Source organism: Melanerpes formicivorus, unplaced genomic scaffold (assembly GCF_026170545.1).
Source record: "Melanerpes formicivorus ecotype bairdi unplaced genomic scaffold, bMelFor1.0.p_v2 SCAF_6, whole genome shotgun sequence".
Taxonomy (NCBI): domain Eukaryota; kingdom Metazoa; phylum Chordata; class Aves; order Piciformes; family Picidae; genus Melanerpes; species Melanerpes formicivorus.
Genome location: NW_027142358.1, coordinates 30,127,598 through 30,148,922, shown reverse-complemented (window position 1 = coordinate 30,148,922; position 21,325 = coordinate 30,127,598). Strand labels below are relative to the sequence as shown.

General features: G+C 53.1%; 2 protein-coding genes across 3 annotated transcripts in view; one reads left to right on the top strand and one right to left on the bottom strand.

Moving 5' to 3' along the window:
• The first annotated feature begins 7,605 nt into the window (after positions 1-7,605).
• On the top strand, positions 7,606-10,365 carry NKX6-2 (NK6 homeobox 2). Its single transcript, XM_068139254.1, has 3 exons — positions 7,606-8,438; positions 8,845-9,017; positions 9,732-10,365. The coding sequence occupies exons 1-3, from the start codon at positions 8,024-8,026 to the stop codon at positions 9,978-9,980; spliced, it is 837 nt and encodes a 278-aa protein (XP_067995355.1). The 5' UTR covers positions 7,606-8,023; the 3' UTR covers positions 9,981-10,365.
• Positions 10,366-14,797: 4,432 nt separating this feature from the next.
• INPP5A (inositol polyphosphate-5-phosphatase A) overlaps positions 14,798-21,325 on the bottom strand; it is a 285,924-nt gene continuing 279,396 nt past the window's right edge. Inside the window, exons 14-16 of one of the 2 annotated variants that reach the window (XM_068140277.1) lie at positions 16,552-16,620; positions 15,154-15,190; positions 14,798-14,933 (exon numbers count right to left, since the gene is read on the bottom strand). In XM_068140277.1, the coding sequence (XP_067996378.1) occupies positions 14,884-14,933; positions 15,154-15,190; positions 16,552-16,620 (156 nt within the window). In that variant the 3' untranslated portion in view covers positions 14,798-14,883. Of the gene's footprint in view, positions 14,934-15,102; positions 15,191-16,551; positions 16,621-21,325 lie in introns of both variants that reach the window. The other variant, XM_068140278.1, reaches the window with a different exon arrangement.

Here is a 21,325-nt window from a genome sequence, read left to right as displayed (position 1 = left end):
AAGCCTAATTCATGTTTTCCAGAGTTTCAAAGAACTTTTTTTGCTTAAAACCCAAAGCAGACCAATTAATTCATTCAGAGCTGCTGAAAACTTTGTGGTGACACCTTCAGAATCCCACTCAACAGAACTGAGTGATTTGAAAGGATTCATGTATATAGCTCCCCCCACCTCAATAACTCTCCACAATTAGATTAAGGCCTTAAAAAGGGAATAAGCCAAACAAAGGCAGAAGGCTGCAATAAATACTGAGCCTTCTGCTCTTGCTCTTTCTAGAAGGTACTAAAAGTCAGTCTCACCTATGTGCTCCATAGCTGAAGTTAACTGGCTCCCTGGGAAGGCATGAGTTAGTAACAGTAAAACTAGATCCAACTTTCAGGCCAAAGTTTGCCTAGAGGAGATGACTTCCAAAAATGTGGGTTTGGCAGCTTGGTATTTTACATCTACATATCTCTTCTGTTAAGCTATGAGAACTTAAAAAGCCAAAGTAACTTCTTCATGCAGCCACAACCATTCGTTTGTAAACCACAAAAAGGCTCCAAAACTTGTCAGGAAAAGGGAAACAGCACAAGAAGAAGTTACTGCTTATGATTTCAGGAATTAATTGCTCTATTTGGGAAGGAACAGAAAAAGTGGTCCTTCTCCATGGCATTATGCCCCCTCTCCCAGCCTCTGGGCACAGGTAACCCTTAAACCACCATAATCCTGAATTCTGCTTTGGACCTGCAACCTGTCCATCGTATTTCACAGGCAGCCCTGGAAGAAACCTCAGATTTCTGACAGGCAAGCTGCTGAATGAGTTAACTGTGCTGTACTCACAGCCATGCCAGAGTAGCCTTGCTTTACTTGCTTTGCCAAGGAACAGCCCAGAGAAGACAGCACAGCATTTAGTCCAGCTCAGCCTGCTGCACACCTCAGGCAAGGTCTCATCCTGTACCTGCTCTTTGCTCACTGCTGCTGCTGTGGGCAGACTCCTAGCAGCCCCACCTCACTGCTGCCTCTACAACACACACACTCCTTCTGGGACAGGGCTGATACTCCAAGAAGACAGGCAAAAGTCCTGGCTTTCTGAAAGCATCATAAAACTCAAATGCCCAGATGGCAAAGCAACTACAAAATGCTGCCTACCTCAAATGCACTGCAGAGAAAACCACCCTGGGAAGGCTCTTCATCCTCTTGCTGATTTGCTTTATGAAAGAGACCTTCACTTCCAGCCATGGCACCCTTTTAAAGCCCCAGGCTGAGCTTAGAGAGGGCTCTCAGGGCAGGGGGTGTGTGGGAGGGAGGCCCCAGGTGTGGCTGGGTCAGTGTGGCCTTCAGTGCACCTGGAGCTCATCACAGAAATGGCTAAGCTGCAGTGAGGCTCTGGCTGTAACACAGAAGTGCTTCCTAACCTTCTGACAGTGCAGAAGGGTGGTCATGAAACAGAAACCCTTTATTACAGCGTTCTCAGATTTGCAGCACAGGACAGAGGCTGAATTCTGTGGAGGGGGAACTGCATCCCTCAGCTGTATGAGCAAATGAGTTTCTTAGGGCACTAGAAACAATTCTTAACTATCACTGGCAAAGGATACAAGGCAACAAACTTTACAGCTAGGAATTCAGGCCTTAAACACCACTGGGGATAACCAGCTTTTGGCCCTGAGACTCCAATGATTTATTGTTAAGCTGAAGAACGATACAAGATGTAGGGAAGGAGGAGACTTGATGGGGTGCTTGGTGCCATGGGTTAGTTGTTTGGGTGGGTTGGATTGGTTGATGGGTTGGACACGATGATCTTGAAGGTCTCTTCCAACCTGGTTTGGTTTATCCTAAGTAAAGAAAGATTCCTTCCAGCCTTTTAGAGGTGGTGTTAGAATTCTACATATAAATGAACGTCACCCTAGTTTGCAGTCTCCAGAGGACAGAAGACAAGCACCTAGAGTGGTCATGTCTGCCCAGAAGGCTGGGTGTGCTCCAGCACAGAAATCATATTCTCTGCAATTTCAAACCCTTGGGGGGAGTGGGGGTGGAATCTGCAAATATCTCTCCCAAATGTGAAAGCCTAAACTCTGCTGCAGGTGTATGAAATGCTTTGTCTTTTGCCCAAGGTACAACACTACAGTCACACCACACTCTTAAGGCAGTAACTTCATTTTTTTGCTTTTTCCTGTTTCTTCACATTTCTGTTAGGCTGGTCTCAAGGTCACAGTTTCCTTTGTGTGCTACCCTGCTCTGATGAGGACTCTCAGCTCCGCACCATTAGCATATTCTTACTTTTTGTGCCAACGATCATAATGAAAAATATTAAATATGGCCTTTCCAAGAACATACATCATCCTGTGAAGATCCTTTAACAGAGATCACCTAGTCCAAAATGACTTTGTTTCCTACTGACTGCATTATTAGCCCCCAAACATTCCTTGTTTTTAAACACGAGGATCTCCTTTAGGCGTGCTGTGAAGAAGCAGCGTCCATACAGTCAGGAACACGGGCCTACAGTGTGATTGAAGGGCCTCAACATGCATTTCCCTCCTCTCTTGTCACTAACCTCCTATCAGTTTCCTTCCCCAGCTTCACTCCCACTTCCAGCAGCAGAACAATCCAGACAGGCAGCCTGTGTGCACAGCCACCTCGAGCTCCCCTTTCCCAGCCGCTCTGACAGGGACATTTACAGCTGCAGTGTGGAATGATGTGCCTCACAGTGTGGACACTTTCACATCCTGCATGCCTGGCTCCTCTGCAGAGTGCAAAATGACTCAGAAGCACAGACACTTACACCCATCACACGTGAAACACCATTACCCTGTGCTTTGTTTTCAGCACAGAGATCCTAAGACACCTTGAGCTGCAAAAAGCTCCAGGAGAAGGTGCTCTGGCTGCATGCATGATCAAACAGAGGACTGGGAGCACATCTCTAACTCCTTTGTGCTGTAGAATTCAATACTGGACAATGTACTCTAATATTCCATTTGGAGTGTGGTAGAATGTTCCAGTCTCAGGCAAATTTGATGTCACTGGTCCTAGGTTTACTCCCACGCCACAGGATCACAGGATGCTAGGGGTTGGAAGAGACCTCTTGTGCTCTAGTTTATATCTAGTTTATATCCATTGCCCTTTGTCCTATCACAGGGCTGTCCTCTCCCTCTTGACCTTGACCCCCAGCCCTCAGATATTGATAAATACTTATTAAACCCCCTCTCAGTCTTCTCCAGACTAACCAGCCCCAGGTCTCTCAACCTCTCCTCATCAGGCAGTGCTCCAGTCCCTTCATCATCCTCGTAGCTCTCCATTGGACTCTCTCCTTTGAACTGGGGAGCCCAGAACTGGACACAATATTCCAGATGTGGTCTCACTAGGGCAGAGTAGAGGGGGAGGAGAATCTCCCTTAATCTGCTATATACCCTCCTCTTAATGCACCCCAGGATCCCATTTGCCCTCTTGGCCACAAAGGCACATTGCTGTCCCATGGAAAACTTGTCATCCACCAGGACTCCCAGATCCTTCTCCACGGGGCTGCTCTCTAGCAGATCACCTCCTAATCTGTACTGGTACAGTTCATCATTCCTTCCCAGATGGAGGACTCTGCACTTATCCTTGTTGAATCTCATTAGGTTCCTCTTTGCCCAGCCCTCCAAGCCTGTCCATGTCTTGATGAACGGCCACACAGCCTTCAGGCTTATCATAGTATCATAGTATCAGTCAGGGTTGGAAGGGACCACAAGGATCATCTAGTTCCAACCCCCCTGCCATGGGCAGGGACACCCCACACTAGATCAGGCTGGCCAGAGCCTCATCCAGCCTGCTCTTAAACACCTCCAGGGATGGGGCCTCGACCACCTCCCTGATCAGCCAAGGCTCCCAGTTTGGTATCGTCAGCAAACTTGCTGAGCAGACACACTGTCCCCTCCTCAATGTCACTGATTAAAATGTCCTTTGCAAGGAAATTTACTCGTGTCCGCGGCAAAACAGAACGCTCACTGATTCCAAACGGTGGAAATGCATCCTCAGCCCAACCCGGAACTGCCTCCAAACACGCTCGCAAACCACGCTGCCGCAGGGATGGATACCCGACAGCACGCCCCTGGACGACGACGCCGGTCTTCGTCCGGATCGCTTCGCACCGACAGCCCCGTGCTCCTTCTCACCGCCCAGCACCCGTCGCGACGCACTCACAACCGGGACGGGAGAGGCGGTGCGGCGCCTGCGCCTCCTGACCCCCGTGCGAGAGCGGCGCGGCGCAGCGCGGAGCGACAGGAGCGGGCACCGCGGGGAGGGCGCGGAAGGGACAGGGAAGCCCCGCGCCCCGGGACCCAGCAACTGTCGTTCGCGACCACCAGGGGGCGCCGCCAGCCCGCCGCCTAGCAGCGGCAGCCGCAGGCAGGGGCCTAGTGCTGGAGAGCGCAACGGAACCGGAGCGGCCCTGCCCTCGGGACAGCAACGAGCCGCGTGTCGGACACTCCGAGCGCCCGGGGAGCGGGCCGTCACTGATACAGTGATCGGACGGAGGGGCCCGGGCGCGGCGGTTCGGACAGACTAGCCTAGGGCCCCTGTCAGCAGCGGAGCAAGTGTGTAGTCTGAAACCTCTCAGACGGAGTTATTGCCACTCTAAATTCCGCTGCCCACGGGCAGCGAGCTCAGCGGACAACGATGCCCGCTAGCACCGGCAGCAGGCAGCTTCTGCACCCTGCCGGGCTGAGGGCTCCCCGGACCGGCTCGTTTCGCAAGCGGCGAAGCCCCGGTTTGCTTTACTGAGGACACCCGGGGCGAAAGGAGCGGATGCCAGGCACCTCGGAACGTCGGGCCGGGACCGGCGGAGTGCACGGTGCATTCGCACCCCCGCCGCCCCGGGGGATGCCCTGTCGCTGCGCGGTTCTCCAGCCGTACCGCCTCTGCAGCCGCAGTGGGGTTTGCCGAAGACTTCGGAAATGAGTTTTTGGATTTGGAGCAGCCTGGAAGCCTCCTGAGGCTGCACTGCGGGCGTCCCTGCGGGAAGGGACCCAGCAGCACCGAGAAGCGGCGGCGTGAGGAACCCAGGCGACTCCTGCTCGTCGTTCCCGCGGAAGACAACGGGAAGCCTCCTCCGGTGCCCCCCACCCCGAGGGGTCTGCAGCGATAAACCCACATATTTGCACCTAGAAAAATGGGAGCATCAGATTGCAGGGAAGTCAGCGAGCAGGACAAACACCGTTAGCGTGCAACACGCATCGCGGCTGACAGACAAACGATCGGCCGGCCTCACAGCACTCTTTCAGCTGAGTGTTCAACCCAGAGAACGGGAGCGGGGGGCTGACCCCGATCTGTCCCTCGGGACCCCCACAGCCGGGCCGGAGCTCCGGGGCAGAAGGACGCTGGAGATGCCAGGGGAACGAGCGCCCAGTGCCTGGGCGCTCCTGGCTGCGGCCGGAGCCGCGAAGCGCCCTGGCGGGAGCGGGACACACATACGAACACTCCAGTGTACTCGGGAGTGCAGGGCGCTCCTCGGTGCCATCCCTCCGCAGGCCGTCCCGCTGGACACCGCGCTCCCACCCCACCCCCGCCGGCACAGCGTAGCGTCAGCGAACGAGCCCTTCGGGACGGCTAAAGCACGCCGCGGTAGTCGGCTGTGCCCTGCCGAGACAGGGATGGCGGAGGCCGCGCTCTTACCCTGTTCCATGGGTCCCGGACGACGCAGCGGACTCCCACCTGGGCCGGCTTCTCAGGGAACTGCGGGTGCGCCGTGCCCTTGCAGGGCGGAGAGGCCTCCCGCTCGTTACCGAGCCGAAACGGTCAGTGCTGCGAAACTGGCATTCAGAGGCGGGAAAAAAACCCAAGCAAACAAACAAACAAATCTCAAACCCCAACAACATCGAAAACGGGGGGAATAAAAGAAACCCACCACCAAACGGGCGGTGCGGTGCGGCGCGAGCGGAGTTCGGGCGGACGCGCAGCTGTCCCGGCTTGCTCTCCACCGCCCCGAGCACCGGCATCGGGGGCGGGGAGGGCGGCGGCAGAGGAAGGACCAGAGACCGCCCCGGCGGAATCGCAGCGGTGTGCGGCCGGGGGCGACACGGACAAAGCCCGAGAAAACTCCCGGGCAGGGCGTTGCGCCGAGCCCTCTGCCCACCCGGGACGGGCTGTCACCGCAGCTCGGGGCGGCCGCTTGCCGAAGGCCGGTCGCGCCCCACCGCTTTGCCTCCTTCCACACCCGTGGCTCTATGAGCCTTAGCCGTGCCGGAGGAAGAGTCCAGGGCAGGCACCAGCTCCCGCCCGGGATACGGGGGCGTAGCAGAATTGAGGTTAGGCTGAGCAGAGCGGGACCGATCCGCTCTACTATCGGCGCGGCCACCGCTGGCCACAGAGAGAGAAAAGGGCGAGGAGTCGTTATTAACCCTTCTGTGGGGCAGCGCCAGCTGTGAGCTCACGGTTATACGGGAAGCAGTTTACCGGCGGGCACAAGACATACAAACTGCTATCTTACGTCTAGCTGCGGCGACTTAAAATAAAGAGCATTGATCGAGCCCCAGTAATTAATTCCCAAACTTACACTGACGTCAGGGCCGTTGTTCCGGGTGAAAGGAAGCCCTTCACTCACCTGCAAACGGTTCCGACGACGGACATCACGACACCCGCAAGCACCACGCATTCCTGCGTTATTCGGAGACGATGAAGTCCATTCGCGTTTATTTGGGAACATCTTGAAAAGTTTTAGTTCCCTGCCTGTTGTGCTTAGCATTTCCCCGGGTGCGTCAAAACCGCTGCAGAAGGCGGTCGCAGGGCGAAGAACGGAGGCTAAACCCCCTGTTCAGAACTACTTTCTGTAAAAACCTGAAATCCGGATTCTTTCTTGTCTTGACACGAAAGCGCGCTTTCCGCGCACCGCTGGTAGTTTTGTTCGCCCGAACGAGCTTCGCGGGGCTGTAACAGCCTATTTTCCCCCTTTAACGGCCGGCGTTACGCCTCTCCGTCGGGTCTCGAAGGCTGGCGGTGTATCCCAAAACTGGCAACGCAGCAAGCCGCGCGGCGCCGTTGTTCTTAGGACGTGATATCGCTTTGATAACCGTGCTTTAAACGTTCGGCTCTACCACGATGGGAAGGGCTGCCGCGCAGATGGAGACGGAACCCGACGGAACGGCGACTGCGCCGGGAGAAGGCTCGGCTCCTCCCGCACCTCTTCTCAACCCTCAGGCACGGCAGAACTCCCGGGGCCGGGGCCTTTCGGGCTCAGCGTTGCGTCTCACCACTCGGCCAGGCGCCGTCGGGAAGGGCCCGTCGGGGTTGGTGAGGCGGTGCGGCCGCCTCACGAAGCGCTCGCTGCCGAGGAAGGCGTCCGGCGGGCGGGGGAGGGGGTGGGGGAGAGGCGGCGCGGAGCGCGGTGCGGTGACCGCGGCGGCGGGCGGGGCGCGGTCCGCGCGGGTCCCCTCGGCCGTGGCGCGGCCACGTGCGGCCCCGCGCGCTCCCACGGCGCCCGGGGGCCGCCCGGTCCGGCCGTGACGTGTCGGGGTGGGGGCGCTCGCCGCCCGCCGATTGGGCGGCGGCGACGGCGCGGGGAGGCGGCTGCCCAATGGGCGCGGAGCTCGCAGGTGCCCGCGCGGTTATCTGCGCCCCGGGGTGCGGCGCGGAGGGTCCCCTCTGCTGCCGCCAGGACGCGCGGCCGAGACGAGGCGCGGAGCGCAGCTCGGTGGCGCCCATCCTGCGGACCCGGCTCGTTTCTCCGCCCTGCCCGCCCGATCCCGCACGGAGAGCGGGAGCTGCAGCCGCAGCCTGCCAGGGCCGCCCCGCCGGCGGGGGCTCTTCTCCCCGGACTCCCTCTCTGCCGGTTTGCCGATCTGCCTCGACTTGGCTTTCGCCACTGCCCGCCTGGAAGTGCGCGGTGCGCGCCGCCGAGCTGAGGGGGCGGGCGGAGTTGCGCCTGGGATTTCCTCCTCCTGGCAAACTTTGGTACTTGCTGTCGCTTTGAACCTGCGAGCGGAGGAGACAGCGTCCCGCCGGCGCTCCCGGCGCGGGGCTACCGAAGAGTAGCTGCTGGTGTGGTTGGAGAAGGACCCGCGCTCATTGATGACCACAAATGTTAGCGGTGGGGCAGATGGATGCTAATCGCCAGAGCGCGTTCGTCCTCAGCAGTACGCCGCTGGCCGCGCTGCACAACATGGCCGAGATGAAGACCTCCCTCTTCCCCTACGCCCTGCAGAACCCCTCCGGCTTCAAGGCGCCGGCCCTGGGCGGACTCAACACGCAGCTGCCCTTGGGGACGCCGCATGGTATAAGCGACATCCTGGGGCGGCCCGTGGGATCCACCAGCAACCTGCTAGGCGGGCTGCCGCGCATCAACGGGCTGGCGGCCTCGGCCGGGATGTACTTCAACCCCGCCGCCGTCTCCCGCTACCCGAAACCGCTGGCGGAGCTGCCGGGGCGGCCGCCCATTTTCTGGCCGGGAGTGGTGCAGGGCTCTCCCTGGAGGGATCCTCGGCTCGCCTGTCCCGGTAAGTGTGGCCCGTTCTGGCGGGGCGCGGGAAGCGCGCTCTCGGGGGCCTCCCCAGAAGGCGGCTCCGGGTTGGGCCCGGTGCCAACGGCGGGAGGCTCGGGCCGGCCCCTCCGGGAGCCCGAGAGGCCCGGCACCGCGGGCGGACATGCTAGACGGGTCGGACCGCCCGGCGGAGGCTGCGGGCGCGGTGTGCGAAAGCAGGCCCGAAGGTGGCCCGATGCCGGTCACCTCGGGCCCGCCACCCATCACCTGGCCCCGCCGTGGCTCCCCTGGGTGTCCCCGGCTCGATCCCTGCTCGGGAGCCAGCGGCGGTGGGCATCCGAGGCGGTCCCGCCGCGGCCCGCTCCGGGTTCGGACCGATGCAGACCCCGTGACTGACGGAGCCGTTTCTCCTCCGCTTTCAGCTCAGACGGGGATGGTTTTGGACAAGGACGGCAAGAAGAAACACTCGCGGCCGACTTTCTCTGGGCAACAGATTTTTGCTTTGGAGAAGACCTTCGAACAGACGAAATACTTGGCAGGACCGGAGAGAGCCCGCCTCGCCTACTCGTTGGGGATGACCGAGAGCCAAGTCAAGGTAGGTCCCCGCGGGTGGCGGGGCCGCGGGTCGGGCTCTCCCGCTCGGGGCCGGTGCAGCGCGGACGATTCGTTGCTTTTGCAGCAATTCCCGGCGACCACCAAATTGTACAAACCCTACAGGGGTTTGGTTTTAACGTAAATTGTAATTTAAACTACATTTCGATAGCGGATAGATTTTTAGACCGGTTTCCACCTACGATTTTTTTTTCCTTGATAGAGTTTTGTGCTGCAAACGAGTTTAGAAAAACAGATCTACTACATGAATTAAAACAAAAAGCCCCAAGCAAATCCCGAGCCAAAAAAAAGAAATCCCTTCTTTCGGTGGGTCAGATTTTAACAGATAGTGTCCGGTAGCTGACTTTTCCTGGCATAACCGCACGGCTTTTATCGGGCACGTCTGGTGCACCTTAACTGCACCGGGAGCCCCAAATAGTCATTTTTCTGACCACCGCACTCCGCTTTCAACAGATGACTTCTTTGTGAAACAGATGCTTTTCCTGTCGCACAGCTCTGGCTGGCGACACCCCCGGCGGAGCGGGTGACCCACGCCTGTCACCGCAGCCCCCTCCCTCAGGCTGCCCGGGCTCCCCGGTGCGGGAAGGGGCGGCCGCGGCCGGTCTCGTCGCCGGACGGATGGGTGGGCGCGGGGGGCGGGCGCGGCGCGGCGCGGCGGCGGGGCTGAGGCTGAATTGTGCCCGGTGCCGGTGCCCAGGTCTGGTTCCAGAACAGACGGACCAAGTGGCGGAAGAGGCACGCGGCGGAGATGGCCTCGGCGAAGAAGAAGCACGACTCAGAGACAGAGAAGCTGAAGGAGAGCTCGGACAATGAGGACGATGACGAGTACAACAAGCCCCTGGACCCCAACTCAGACGACGAAAAAATCACGAGGCTATTGAAAAAGCACAAACCCACGAACCTGTCCCTCGTCAGCCCCTGCAGCACCAGCTCGGACACCTTGTGAGGGTGCGGCACCGGCAGCGGGCAAGCCGCTGTGCTGGGCACCGCGACCGGGGCTAGCTGTATCTGGATGTGCAAAGTGGTGTGTTGTACAGCCTGAGATGTATGTGAAATGTATATATTTTTTACAGAATAAGTTATGAAATTATTTTCCTTCTCATCGATGTAAATTGCAGAGGAATTTTTCCAACTTTCTGGTTTTTTGTGTCCCTCTAAGGTCTCCCCATACCCCTTTCTTTTAGCCTTCTTGCCGACTTCCTGCTTCTAACAATCAGATTTTGTTACGTTTTGTATGGGTCACCAAATCCAAGCTCAGCCACTTTGTATATAGTAAATTTCAGATTTTGTGATGTATATTTCTAGTGTAAAAAAAAAAGGCTGTTTTCTTTCCCTCCCTCCCTCCCTCTACTCAGTGTTTTTGGCGGTTTGATTTCTCCTGCCTCCGGATTTTATGCTTAATAATATCAAAAGCTAAAAACAACCCAAAAAAAAAAAAGCACGAGAGAAAAATGGACACTTGATTTTACATTGGGATCGGATAATGTCTCCACACGGGTTGGAAAGACTTTGTATAAATCAATAAATTATTTAACAAGCTCCTGCTTTAGCGAGGTTTTTTCCTGCATTACCCGTTTTCTGTCCCGGTTCAGCCGAACCCCGAGGCTGCCGCGCAGGGGGAGGCTTCACCTCCGCTCCGCCGGCTGTGGCCGGGATACTGCGGGTGCGGGGCGCGGGCTGCACCAGACCTGTTGCGAGGTAATTTCTGCTTTTCGCTTCACCAGGCCCGGGGCCATTACTTTGTGGCCACTGTCGCCCTCCCCGCTCGCTGAAAACCAACAGGCGCCCTCGCCTCTTCTTGACGTTTCCCTGGCTCCCCCGTAGTCGGGGATCGTGAGGGGTCGGCGCCGGTAGGTCGGTCCGCGGTACGACCTCTCCGGGCCCGTCCAGGCGCGCACCTGAGCCCCTCCGCCGGCCCCGCCGCGTCTGCTTTCCCTCTCCCGGAGCAGAGGCTTGGCCGGCGGATTACAGCCGAGGTCGGGCGGGCTGAGCCAGGAGAGCCCCGCGCTTGAGGCCCCGAGTGCGGCTGGTGAAGGGCTGGCGCCAAGCCCCCCGCCCCCGGCACGGAAACATACAGGCAGCCTTAATTTGCCGTGTGCTGGCCCGACATTGCGTCGGTCCCTGGCACCGAAAGCGTTTCGATACCTTCTGGCACCGCTCCGGGGAGGGGGAGGCCGTCCTGGGACAGTGGCCGCTGCGAAGAGCCCGGACTCGATCTCGGGAGAGCTCAGCCCTCGGGGGGCTGGCAAGCACCATCTCCCTGCCCTTCCTGGTGAGCTTCCCCAGCCCGCTCACGCCCAACAGCCTCCCGGCACCTGCGGCTTGCGTTCCCGACTGCCCGTAACGTGACCCAGGTGCCTCGCAGGTGCCCGAGGCTCTGATTTTCTTCACTCGGCCATATTTGAGGCCTGCTGGGTGTAAGCCAGCTTCGTCGTGAAGCTGCACTCTCCCCCCTTTTGTTGTTTTTAAATGAATGAGACATTCTTTTCTCTCCGCGCCTTAGCTCCTGCTCCCAGCCCGAGCAAAAGCCGCAGCCGCGGCCCGGGCCAGCTTTGCTGGCTCGGCAGGGGGACGCGACCTCCGCGCCACTGCCTCCCGTAACCGCTGTCGCGTCGTCCTGCAGTCGCCTCCCGTAGTCCCGGGACGGCCCGGCGCTCCCGAGCTCCCCACACCACGGACGGATGTGGCCTGTCCAGAGGCTCGGCGTGGTACGGGGAGCCAGAACCACGGTCCGACCGGCCCCTCCGCACAGCGCTCTAGGCCCGTGGGCCGCCCCGGAAATGCCGGGATGCGGCCTGGCGCCTGCCGCCGATGCCCGACGGCCGCGCCGGGGGTACGGTCCGGGTCCCGACCCCATGTCGGAGGGGATGCCCCTGCGGGAAGGGGCCGCAAAGTTGCGGGACTGGCTCTAACTCCGTGCGGCTGCTGGGGCCCCCCACACCACGGAGGCGTCGCGTCCCGTCCCGTCCCCACAGCTCCCCACTGGGCTCCAAGTGCGGATGCCTCGGGCACTGCGATCCGTTCGCTTTTCATGTGCCTCTCTCAGCCCTGAGCGGCTCCTCGGCCGGGGAAGGGCCGTGGGGTCTGCGAAGCCCCGTTCACCGAGAGCCCTGGCTTGACGAGAGCTTGCTCGTATTGTGCCGCGGCTACGGGAGGAGTAAATCAAGTTTAGAAATTAATCTTCGCCTCGGTTTGAACGTACCGGGACAGAGCGCTGGCACCTCAGTGACGACCCCGGAGCCTGTTTGCCGGCTCCTGCGGGAAAATCGTAGGCTAAAATCCCGGCCGCGCTGGCAAGCCGGGTCAGTCACACCTGCGCCGCGGTCTCTGGGAGGTGTGCCCGCGGGAGCGCGGCTCTGCGACCAGCTGCGAAGAGCTCTACCGCGGGGCGCTGGGCCGGGGCCCCGCAGCGCCGCGAAGCAGCGGGTTCCGCTGAAGGCAACCCGACAGCACTGGGCCCTTCCCGGAGGCAGGTTCCGCTCGTTGGCCTTTACAGCCGGGAATGCCCCGGGAGCATCCTGCTCCCCCCGCCCCGGGATGACACCGCTGGTGTCTCCTAAAGTGGCATTTTATCAATTTCTGCGGCTTAAATCCGAGGCTCATTCAACAAACGGCCGCGAGAAGTCCGCTGTGCGACCAGCGCCTGCGGGCAGGTCGGGATCCCCGCAGATAGGGCCCCAGCCCGGGCTGCGAGGGCAGCGGGAAGCAGTCACGGGAGGGTGTTGTGGCGGCGTTTTCCTTAATGCTGGGGGCCAGCATCCCCCAACAGCTCAGCAAGTTCTGTGGCTCTGGCTTCAGCACGCCGGGACAAACTCCGAATGCCTTTCCCTGGCTTCTGCTTTGGTTAACGCTGGAACCGAGCTCTGTTAGCCAGGTGAAAAAAAAATAACCCCTTTAATTGGCAGGAGATTAAAAGGCAGCTCGTTAATAAGAATTGTGACCATTTAATAATATCCCTGCCACCCCCAATGCCCGAGCCGAAGAGACAGAGACAGGCATCTTCACCATGTTTAGTTTTATTGCTTGAGAACCAGAGTACTCATTTCTAAAGGCCTTCGAAGTTACCATGAGTTGACTTGGCTTAAATAGAGTTACTGTGTGGTTATAATGCAACATGGCACAACAACAATACAGAGCTGCAGACACCCTTGGGCACGGGACTGGGCATCAGGCCCCCGGGTCTGTCGTGCTGCTGAGAAACCGCTCTGCAAAGCGGACATCGAATCATCTCCAACGGTAGTGATTTATACCAAAAAATCAAGCATCAATCTAATGCCATCACGCAGTCCATGAACTCTGTAGTGTTCTAAATTAAATCAATAAAACATACATTTGTGTTTCATCAACAGACTCCCTAATCACCTTTTAATGTTGTATTTAGTGGTGGGAGGAAAAAAAAAACCACGTTGTTAACAAGATGATATCGTAGGCTGCACTCCGCTACTCACCAGGAAAATTTACAGTCCTCTTGATGTTTATTTTCTTTTTTTAAAGTTTTTTTTTCTATTTTTTTTTGTCTTTAACCCTGTACAGACACAATTTGTGCCCAGCACAGTGGCTACCTGCAGCAGATCTGAGAAGACTCTCTCCCACGTCGTTTCACGGTTTCGCTAATAGGGATACTTGGCACCATTAAAACAGTAACAAAAGACTTGACAAAAACGGCTTACAAAAGTCTGGAAAGTTACACCCAAACCTAAGCTAAGAACTTCACATTCAAATCTTTAATAGTACATAGAAAGGAGGGATTATAGGAGTAACAAAGTGAGGCTGCTAATATATGTGCTATATAGGATGCTATAATAATCTGTTATCCAGGATGGCCGCTGCTATATATCGGCTCTTAGATAAATGTTGGTGTCGATGTACACTAAACTAACCCTGCTAGGACTCCCAACGCTAACTGCTGGATATGGCACTCTCAAGCATTCATATTGGAAGGTATATTCAGCCTTAAGTTTTGGTCAGGTTTATAAATTATTTATATATCTGTGTATATATACACATACATACATATATATACACACACACATATATATATATACGTATGTATAAGAAAGCAGCTGCTGTGTGATTCAAAAAACCATGTAACATGGCAGTATAGTAAATAACATGAGGAAAACAGAACAGAAACAACCCCCAAAATTATATATATATATATATATATATATAAATGAAAACAAAACAAAAGCTCAAAACTAAAAGCACAAACCATAAGCCTTGGTCAACAAAGAAAACATCATTTTAAAACCATCGCTATCTCTTATCTATACACTCCAATGTACAAACCCCCGAAGTGGTCAAGGTACATAAATTTTAGTCAGGCATGACACCTCTTAAAAGTTTGTAATAGGCTGGAGTAGCTTTTTTTTTTTTGTTTGTTTGTTGGGTGTTTTGTTGTTTTTTCCCTTTCCACATCGACGAAAACACTCAATTAAAAGTTTGGAAAGTCGTGGAGTCTAAAATACAGCAACACCTCCGCTGTCTAGTTAGAGTTTTTGGCAACAGAACCGTGACGCACGCACGCACACACACACACACACACACATATATATATTATATTATATATATATATATATGCATATAAAAAATAATTCCACGTTTTCTACTTGATGTCACATGAACATACAAGACCGGTGAGGTATGTGAGGCTTCTCTCAGACAAAAAGAAAAACCAAACCAAAATAAAACAAACACAACAACAACAACAACAAGAAGAGTCCATGATGCTGAAGCATAGTGTAGGACCAGCAGGTAGAAAAGTGTGGCACTCGGGGCTGGAGATCGACACTTGGTTTGCTGCAGCGCGGGGCGTGTGCGGTGACGGCGCGCGGTCCTTTCCCGCCGGCTTACAGCGTGCTGCCGCGGAACAGCTTCTCGTTCCGCAGGCATCTTTTTCCTGTCGTAGAATTGGCATTGTTTGTTTTTTTTTAAAAAAAAAAAAAAAGGGAAAAAAAGGAGAAAAAAAAAAAAAGGGAAAAAAATAAAAAGAAAAAATAAACACAGGGGAAATGATGTAGGAAATATAAACGAGAAGGGGGGAGGGGGAAAAAAAGAATGATATTTACCACCACATCACTGCACGACACAACACTTGTGCACATTTGCAATAGGTTTACCTGCCCCAGCAGCTATTCGAAAGGACAGGAACACAGGCTGCAGCAAGGCAGGGAAAAATAAGAAGTTACACAGTGGAAACAAACATTTTTTAGTTGTTTTATATTTTTTGTTTTTAAACTACATTTTAAGGCAGTAGTTAAAACACAACAGAAATTCCTCTGCGACTGCAAACACGACGGCGTTTGAATTAACCCCGCTGGTTTGAATTCACCTAACTACCTACGCAGAGAGAACGGCAGCGTCTCCGTGCAGATCTCTGCTCCCACTGGAATCTCAGGGTGAAAAAAAAAAGAAAGTCTGCCTCTGATTTCTGTGGGAGGAGGATCGGGTCCCAGGCACAGCTCCGTGTTACTAGAGCTGACTCCGCTGGGAGAGCCACGCTAAGAAAATCCAGGTCAGGCACACCGGGGCACGGAGGAAGCAGAAATCAAGTTTCTGAGCTGGGGCAGTCCCTCAGCTGCCAGCACACAGAATTTTATGTTTTACTGGAGACATCAGTAAACTTCTGTATTTAAATCTGAGCTGGCTGATTCTGGACTGAGTATCTTACGTGCATTCTTACTTAGAAAACCTATTCTGTCTCACCAGAACTTTGACCCACACAGGACACACAGCATAGAGCCGTGAATTTGGATTTACTTGCATACCTGCATAGACACATGCAATTAATGAGCTGTTATCTGTCACTGAGTTATCGTTCCAGAGCCTTTACACCGTCTCTAGGACTGATACATCACCACCATCATGCAGTTTACAAGTTTTTGCATGTTTTTAGCTGAGGTTTTATGTAGTTTTTGTGTAGGCTTTCAGAGGTTCCTCCCTGCTCTTCGACCAGCCCTTTTCACACACAGCAAATACTCGTCTGTGCTGCATTTCTAACTTAGCTTCCCATGGGGTACCTTCAGCAGAGAAGACTGTTTGTGACGCTCCCAACTTGCCCTTCACTGTAACCACTGGCACTGAGGTAACTCTAGATCCTTTTCCTCTGGTTTTGCTGAAGTGTGGAACCGCCAATCTGTTACTGCAGTACGCAGCAGCGAGGCACCGGCTGAACTGCCGCGGTCCTTTGGAAGCAGTTTTGATCACCCCGTGAAAATACTTTTGTTTTACACAAACAGTCCTCAGTGCACGGAGACAGCTGCTGCTCCTCATCTGGTACTGCCCTCTCATCTGACTGCACACAAGTATCTGCTCCAGTGCACTGCCTGATTTCACTTGAATTCGACTTGCAAACATTTTTGAGGCTTTAAATTGAAAATGGCACAGAGAGACAGTCGACTTAAACGTGAAATTAACAGAAGCGAGCGCACACTTCTTCCTAATCACAAACAGATTTAGAGCTAAAAGGTTTCATTTACAGCTACCATGTTTCATTTGGAACTAAAATGTTCAATTACCTTGTGATCCCCCATGCAGACGTTTGGCCCAATGTGGTCATATATTACTATCTTCTCATCGTTTTCTGACTGGTGGAAAAAACAAACACAAAGAGCACAACCAAACACTTAGTCAGTTCAAGTGTTATCCAGATCGCTGAAACGGGGCAAGGATGTCTGTAAATAGTTCAAACCAGTTTCTGAATGAAGTGACATGGACACATCTTTGCTTGGCTTACTCCAGAGGAAGAGCATGCGGAGTGAATTTTTATGTCCGCGCTGTTTGCAGGGCTTTGTGCGATTTGGCCACGTGAAATGACTCCTGAAACCGCTGCATCTACTCCTTGCTGCTGGGAGCTCAAGACATGCTGGTGGGTAACACAGGGCAGACGAACTGAATGACTGGGTTACAGTCACATTCCAGCCCTTGGCCAGTGAAATGCAGCCTGAGCTTTTGGCCAGTCCTTTTCCAAGAACAACACACACATTGCATTGAATTAGGTGTGATCTAGGTTGTTCTTTCAATTGAACGCACTCCACTTTGCCTTGCAACAGCATTTGATTTCATCACAGAGGTGGTTTTAAATGTTCAGAGAGACGAACCTCTTCTCACAGGCAGTAAAGTGACAGAACAAGAGGGAACGGCCTCAAGCTGTGACTGGGTAGGTTTAGACTGGACATTAGGAAACATTTTTTCACCGAAAGAGTGGTCAGGCATTGGAATGTGCTGCCCAAGGAGGTGGCTGAGTCACCAACCCTGGATGTATTGGAAGGTAATTTAAATGTGGTGCTTGGGGATATGGTTTAGGGGTGAACCTTGCAGAGTAGAATTATTGGTTGGACTTGGTGATCCCGAGAGCCTTTTCCAACCTGAATGTTTCTGTGATTCTGTGATTTCTATGAACGAGTCATTTACAGTTTAGGAGTATGGTCTTTAACCATTCCTGTATTTCTCAATCTGAAAAAAAGGCATGAAGTGATTGTAATAAAACCAGCAAATGAAAGCTGATACCCCTCTAGTCTGCTTTGTGAGCTGCTCCCATTTTGCTCCACGTTGGACTTTATCCTTACAGGCTGACTCCTTCAGCATTAATGAATAGCACAGCGCGCCTACCTTTGCAGGAACTGTGATTCTCAAGACTCTGTTTTGAGTCTCTGGCACATCCACACACACTGCCCTAGGAGACACTTTCTTATTATGCTAAACAATTCCTCTGAGCTAATTAAAACCCGCGCTCCGCAGGCTGGAGCCTCTCGCGCCGTCGCAGGCAAGGCTTGAAGCCGGTCGGCGCTTGCTAATTTATTTTGTATGAAGCAGTCAAGACTTTTTCCTCATCTGCAATCAGTCAAGTTTGACTGGGCAATAACTTTTCTATAAACAGTAGCATTTAGGACCATAAAGTTAAAACTGAATTATCTTTAATGCAGTAAGGAAGCTTAAGGTCAGATTTACTTTATAGCACGGTTGTCTGCCAAAAATATAAAAACATAACCTTCTGCATTGTATGCATGAGCACTTTCCAATATTTCAAGATCATAATGCCACCAGCATCGGAAGTGGGGATACATTCATCAAAAGCGACTTGATAATTTACAAAGGCAGCATAAAATTGTGGATTTTCAACTGCATAATCTTTAGACAGATAAACAAATTACAGCGGTGCACAAGCAGAAACAATATACACTTGGCTGAGCATTCATTACTTCATGCTATCAGGCATCAACACAACTCCCTAGCAGTGGGCAACCTTTGGTGTTTTAGGGCTCAGGAAGCATAAAATAACATGATGGTGAGGTAACCGACCATAGCATGATAGATGATGTTGCATGAAAGCTGTTTACAGCCCCATGTCTGTACAATCTGTAATGCCTACTGTGTGGCTGAGCGCACCGCACAGCGTGGCAATTTGTGCAGCCTGTCCTTTTCTTCACTGAGGATTAAAAGGCAGATTTACCACCAGCTCTCTTTGAAAGAAAGCATAGATTCGCTAAGGCACCGAGAAGCAGCTCTTTATTTGCCTACGGGACAAACGAATGCGGCAAAATAATCACCTGGGGGAGAATACTGGGTTTTTGGTTACAGCCAAAAATTCTGTAAGAATTCGTATCCATTTCTGCTTGCAGGATTTGTTGCAGCCTAATCAATTAATTAAGATGGCCTTTTACTTTCTCCATAATTTCCTTTGAAAGCTCTGAAGCGCAGGTCTCCTGCGATGCAATGAGCGCTTGCGGCAAGGCAAAAGCTCAGTGTGTAGAGCCACGAAAAACCTGTAAGGTTATTTTGCCCTTTCCTCTATCCCTTCTCCTCAGCTTTCTTCCCTACTGCCTATTTTCAGCGAGTTTTGCAGGCCACAACTGCTTTTGAGGTGGACGAGCTAACTGGTGCGGCCAGACCCACACCAGTCCGGCCTCGGCTGCATCCTTAATCCTGCACGCCTGTTCCTGGAGGTGCCCCAGACTGCGTGCTCCTAATTTGCAGATGCAAAGATGCAGAGACAAAATTACATTAAACAAAAAAAGTATATATAAGCTTGGAACAACCCAACTGGCTGGATTTCTGTTCAACAGAGACTTCAGGATTGGGCTAAGTGACCTCAATAGTTACAAACGTCCTTAACGTTCTAACTTTGGTGTCCTTTGTTTAATTTCTCCCGCCCCCCCCCCAATTATATCCGAGTTATACCCCGCTAGATAATCTGAAAGAATTCCTTTCCCTCTGTACTGTTTACACTCTTCAAGCCTTTGTGTACACTTCTATCTCCTTATTCATAGATTGGGGGGAAAAAAAATAGGAAAAAATCTTCTCCCATTGGCCGCTCTTTCCATGGTTTTAATCCTTTGTTCTTCAGGAATTTCAGGGGCGCCAAGTGCTATCTGGAAGATTTTGGGTGAAGTCTCACTTTTTCCCTATGATATTTCTCTGTCAGAAGATGAAGTACCACTGATTTTGACATCACTGTCTTATGGTACAGCCTGTATGCCTCGGAGGCTCACAGTATTTTGTTATTAAGTGCTGCAGTAGATGCATTGTCTACAGTTGTCACAGAATCACAGAACTGTCAGGGTTGGAAGGGACCTCAAGGATCATCTAGTTCCAATCCCCCGCTGCCATGGGCAGGGATACCTCACACTACAGCAGGTTGCTCACAGACACATCCAGCCTGGCCTTAAAAACCTCCAGAGATGAGGCTTCCACCACCTCCCTGGGCAACCTGTGCCAGTGTTTCACCACCCTCATGGGGAAGAACTTCTTCCTAACATCCAATCTGAATCTACCCATTTCTATTTTTGCTCCTTTCCCCCCAGTCCTATCAGTACCTGACATCCTAAAAAGTCCCTCCTCAGCTTTCTTGTAGCCCCCTTCAGATACTGGAAGGCCATAATAAGGCCTCCTTGGAGCCTTCTCTTCTCCAGACTGAACAACCCCAACTCCCTCAGCCTGTCCTCATAGGACAAGAGCTCCAGCCCTCTGCTCATCCTCATGGCCCTTCTCTGGACACTTTCCAGCACCTCCAGATCATTCCTGTAATAGGGGCTCCAGAACTGGATGCAGTACTCCAGGTGGGGTCTCACTAGAGTGGAGCTGCTGGCCCTCAAATTGCTGGCCACCCTTCTCTTGATGCAGCCCAGAATGCAATTTGCTTTCTGGGCTGCAAGTGCACACTGCCAGCTCATATTGAGCTTCCCATCCACCAGCACCCCCAAGTCCTTTTCTTCAGGGCTGCTCTCAAGCCAGCCCCTGCCCAACCTGTATCAATGCTTGGGTGAAACTTCAAGATATTGTGCAGACACTTCTTACATGTTAGAACGTGTGAGGAAGTGCCTTGAACTGAAATCTGAATAGCTATGGAAGAAATGTTCTCAGCCATTCACAGTGAGTTATATGCTGCAAAGCAAACAGTCTAATCATGAGATAAATAACCCTGATGAGAAACAGAAAGCGATAGACTTCAGGAGAGCAAGTTTCAAGGGTTTCATTAAATGAAACAGGAAAATAAAGGCAGGAAATTGCAGACTATGGATATATTTGCACAGATGACTTTCTGCAATTCACTCCCATTAAACTGCCTTAGTTCCTCAGGAAGACATAGACAGACATGTTGCTCTGGACAGTTTGGGGGTTGGTCAGTCTGTTAGGTATCAGGCAGTCTAGTCAGCATGATAACCTCAGAGTCACCGTGCTGGGATTCCTGCATTGTGCCCATGACCAGGCATTGGGCAGCAAAAGAGACCTGTCTCGGAGCAGAACAGCATGTGTGGGATCTCCTGAAATCATAGAGTGATGTCCTGCTGTGTTCTTGGTCCTTTTAGAACCGCTGACAGCCAGCGCCATGAACCAGCACCCAGGGGATTGCAGAGCCACACCTCACTGGCTGGCCTGGCACAGTGCTCCCAGGAAAAGGAGGTAACCAGAACAGGGTAGGGAGGAAAGAGAGGAATGGGAAGAAAAAGACATATGGAAGGCTCCTGAAGTATATTTAGGTCATTTAGCCACATTTACCTTACCTCTATACAGCAAAATCCCAAGAGGAAGTGTACATTCTAAACCACTGCACAACCATCTTTGTACAGCTCTAATGGAATGTCTGAATTCAGACACTTAAGTGGTTTACCCAAGTTAGGAGCCTACCTGCTGGAGACTCTGCCTTCAATCAGGGGACAGCAAGAGGAGATCTGGCCCTTCTAGAATCTGAGATATGCTTAGGAAATCTGGTTCTCATCATCAGCAACAGAGGGAACCTAAATCTAAGATATATACCTTGGGCACTTTGTTGATATACAACAGCATTACTCA

Excerpts from the sequence above, each read along its gene's own strand:
- NKX6-2 (XM_068139254.1), top strand. The coding sequence starts at position 8,024 with ATGTTAGCGGTGGGGCAGATGGATGCTAATCGCCAGAGCGCGTTCGTC. Across the intron at positions 8,439-8,844 it reads TCCTCGGCTCGCCTGTCCCG|CTCAGACGGGGATGGTTTTG; the intron begins GTAAGTGTGGCC and ends CTCCGCTTTCAG. Across the intron at positions 9,018-9,731 it reads TGACCGAGAGCCAAGTCAAG|GTCTGGTTCCAGAACAGACG; the intron begins GTAGGTCCCCGC and ends GCCGGTGCCCAG.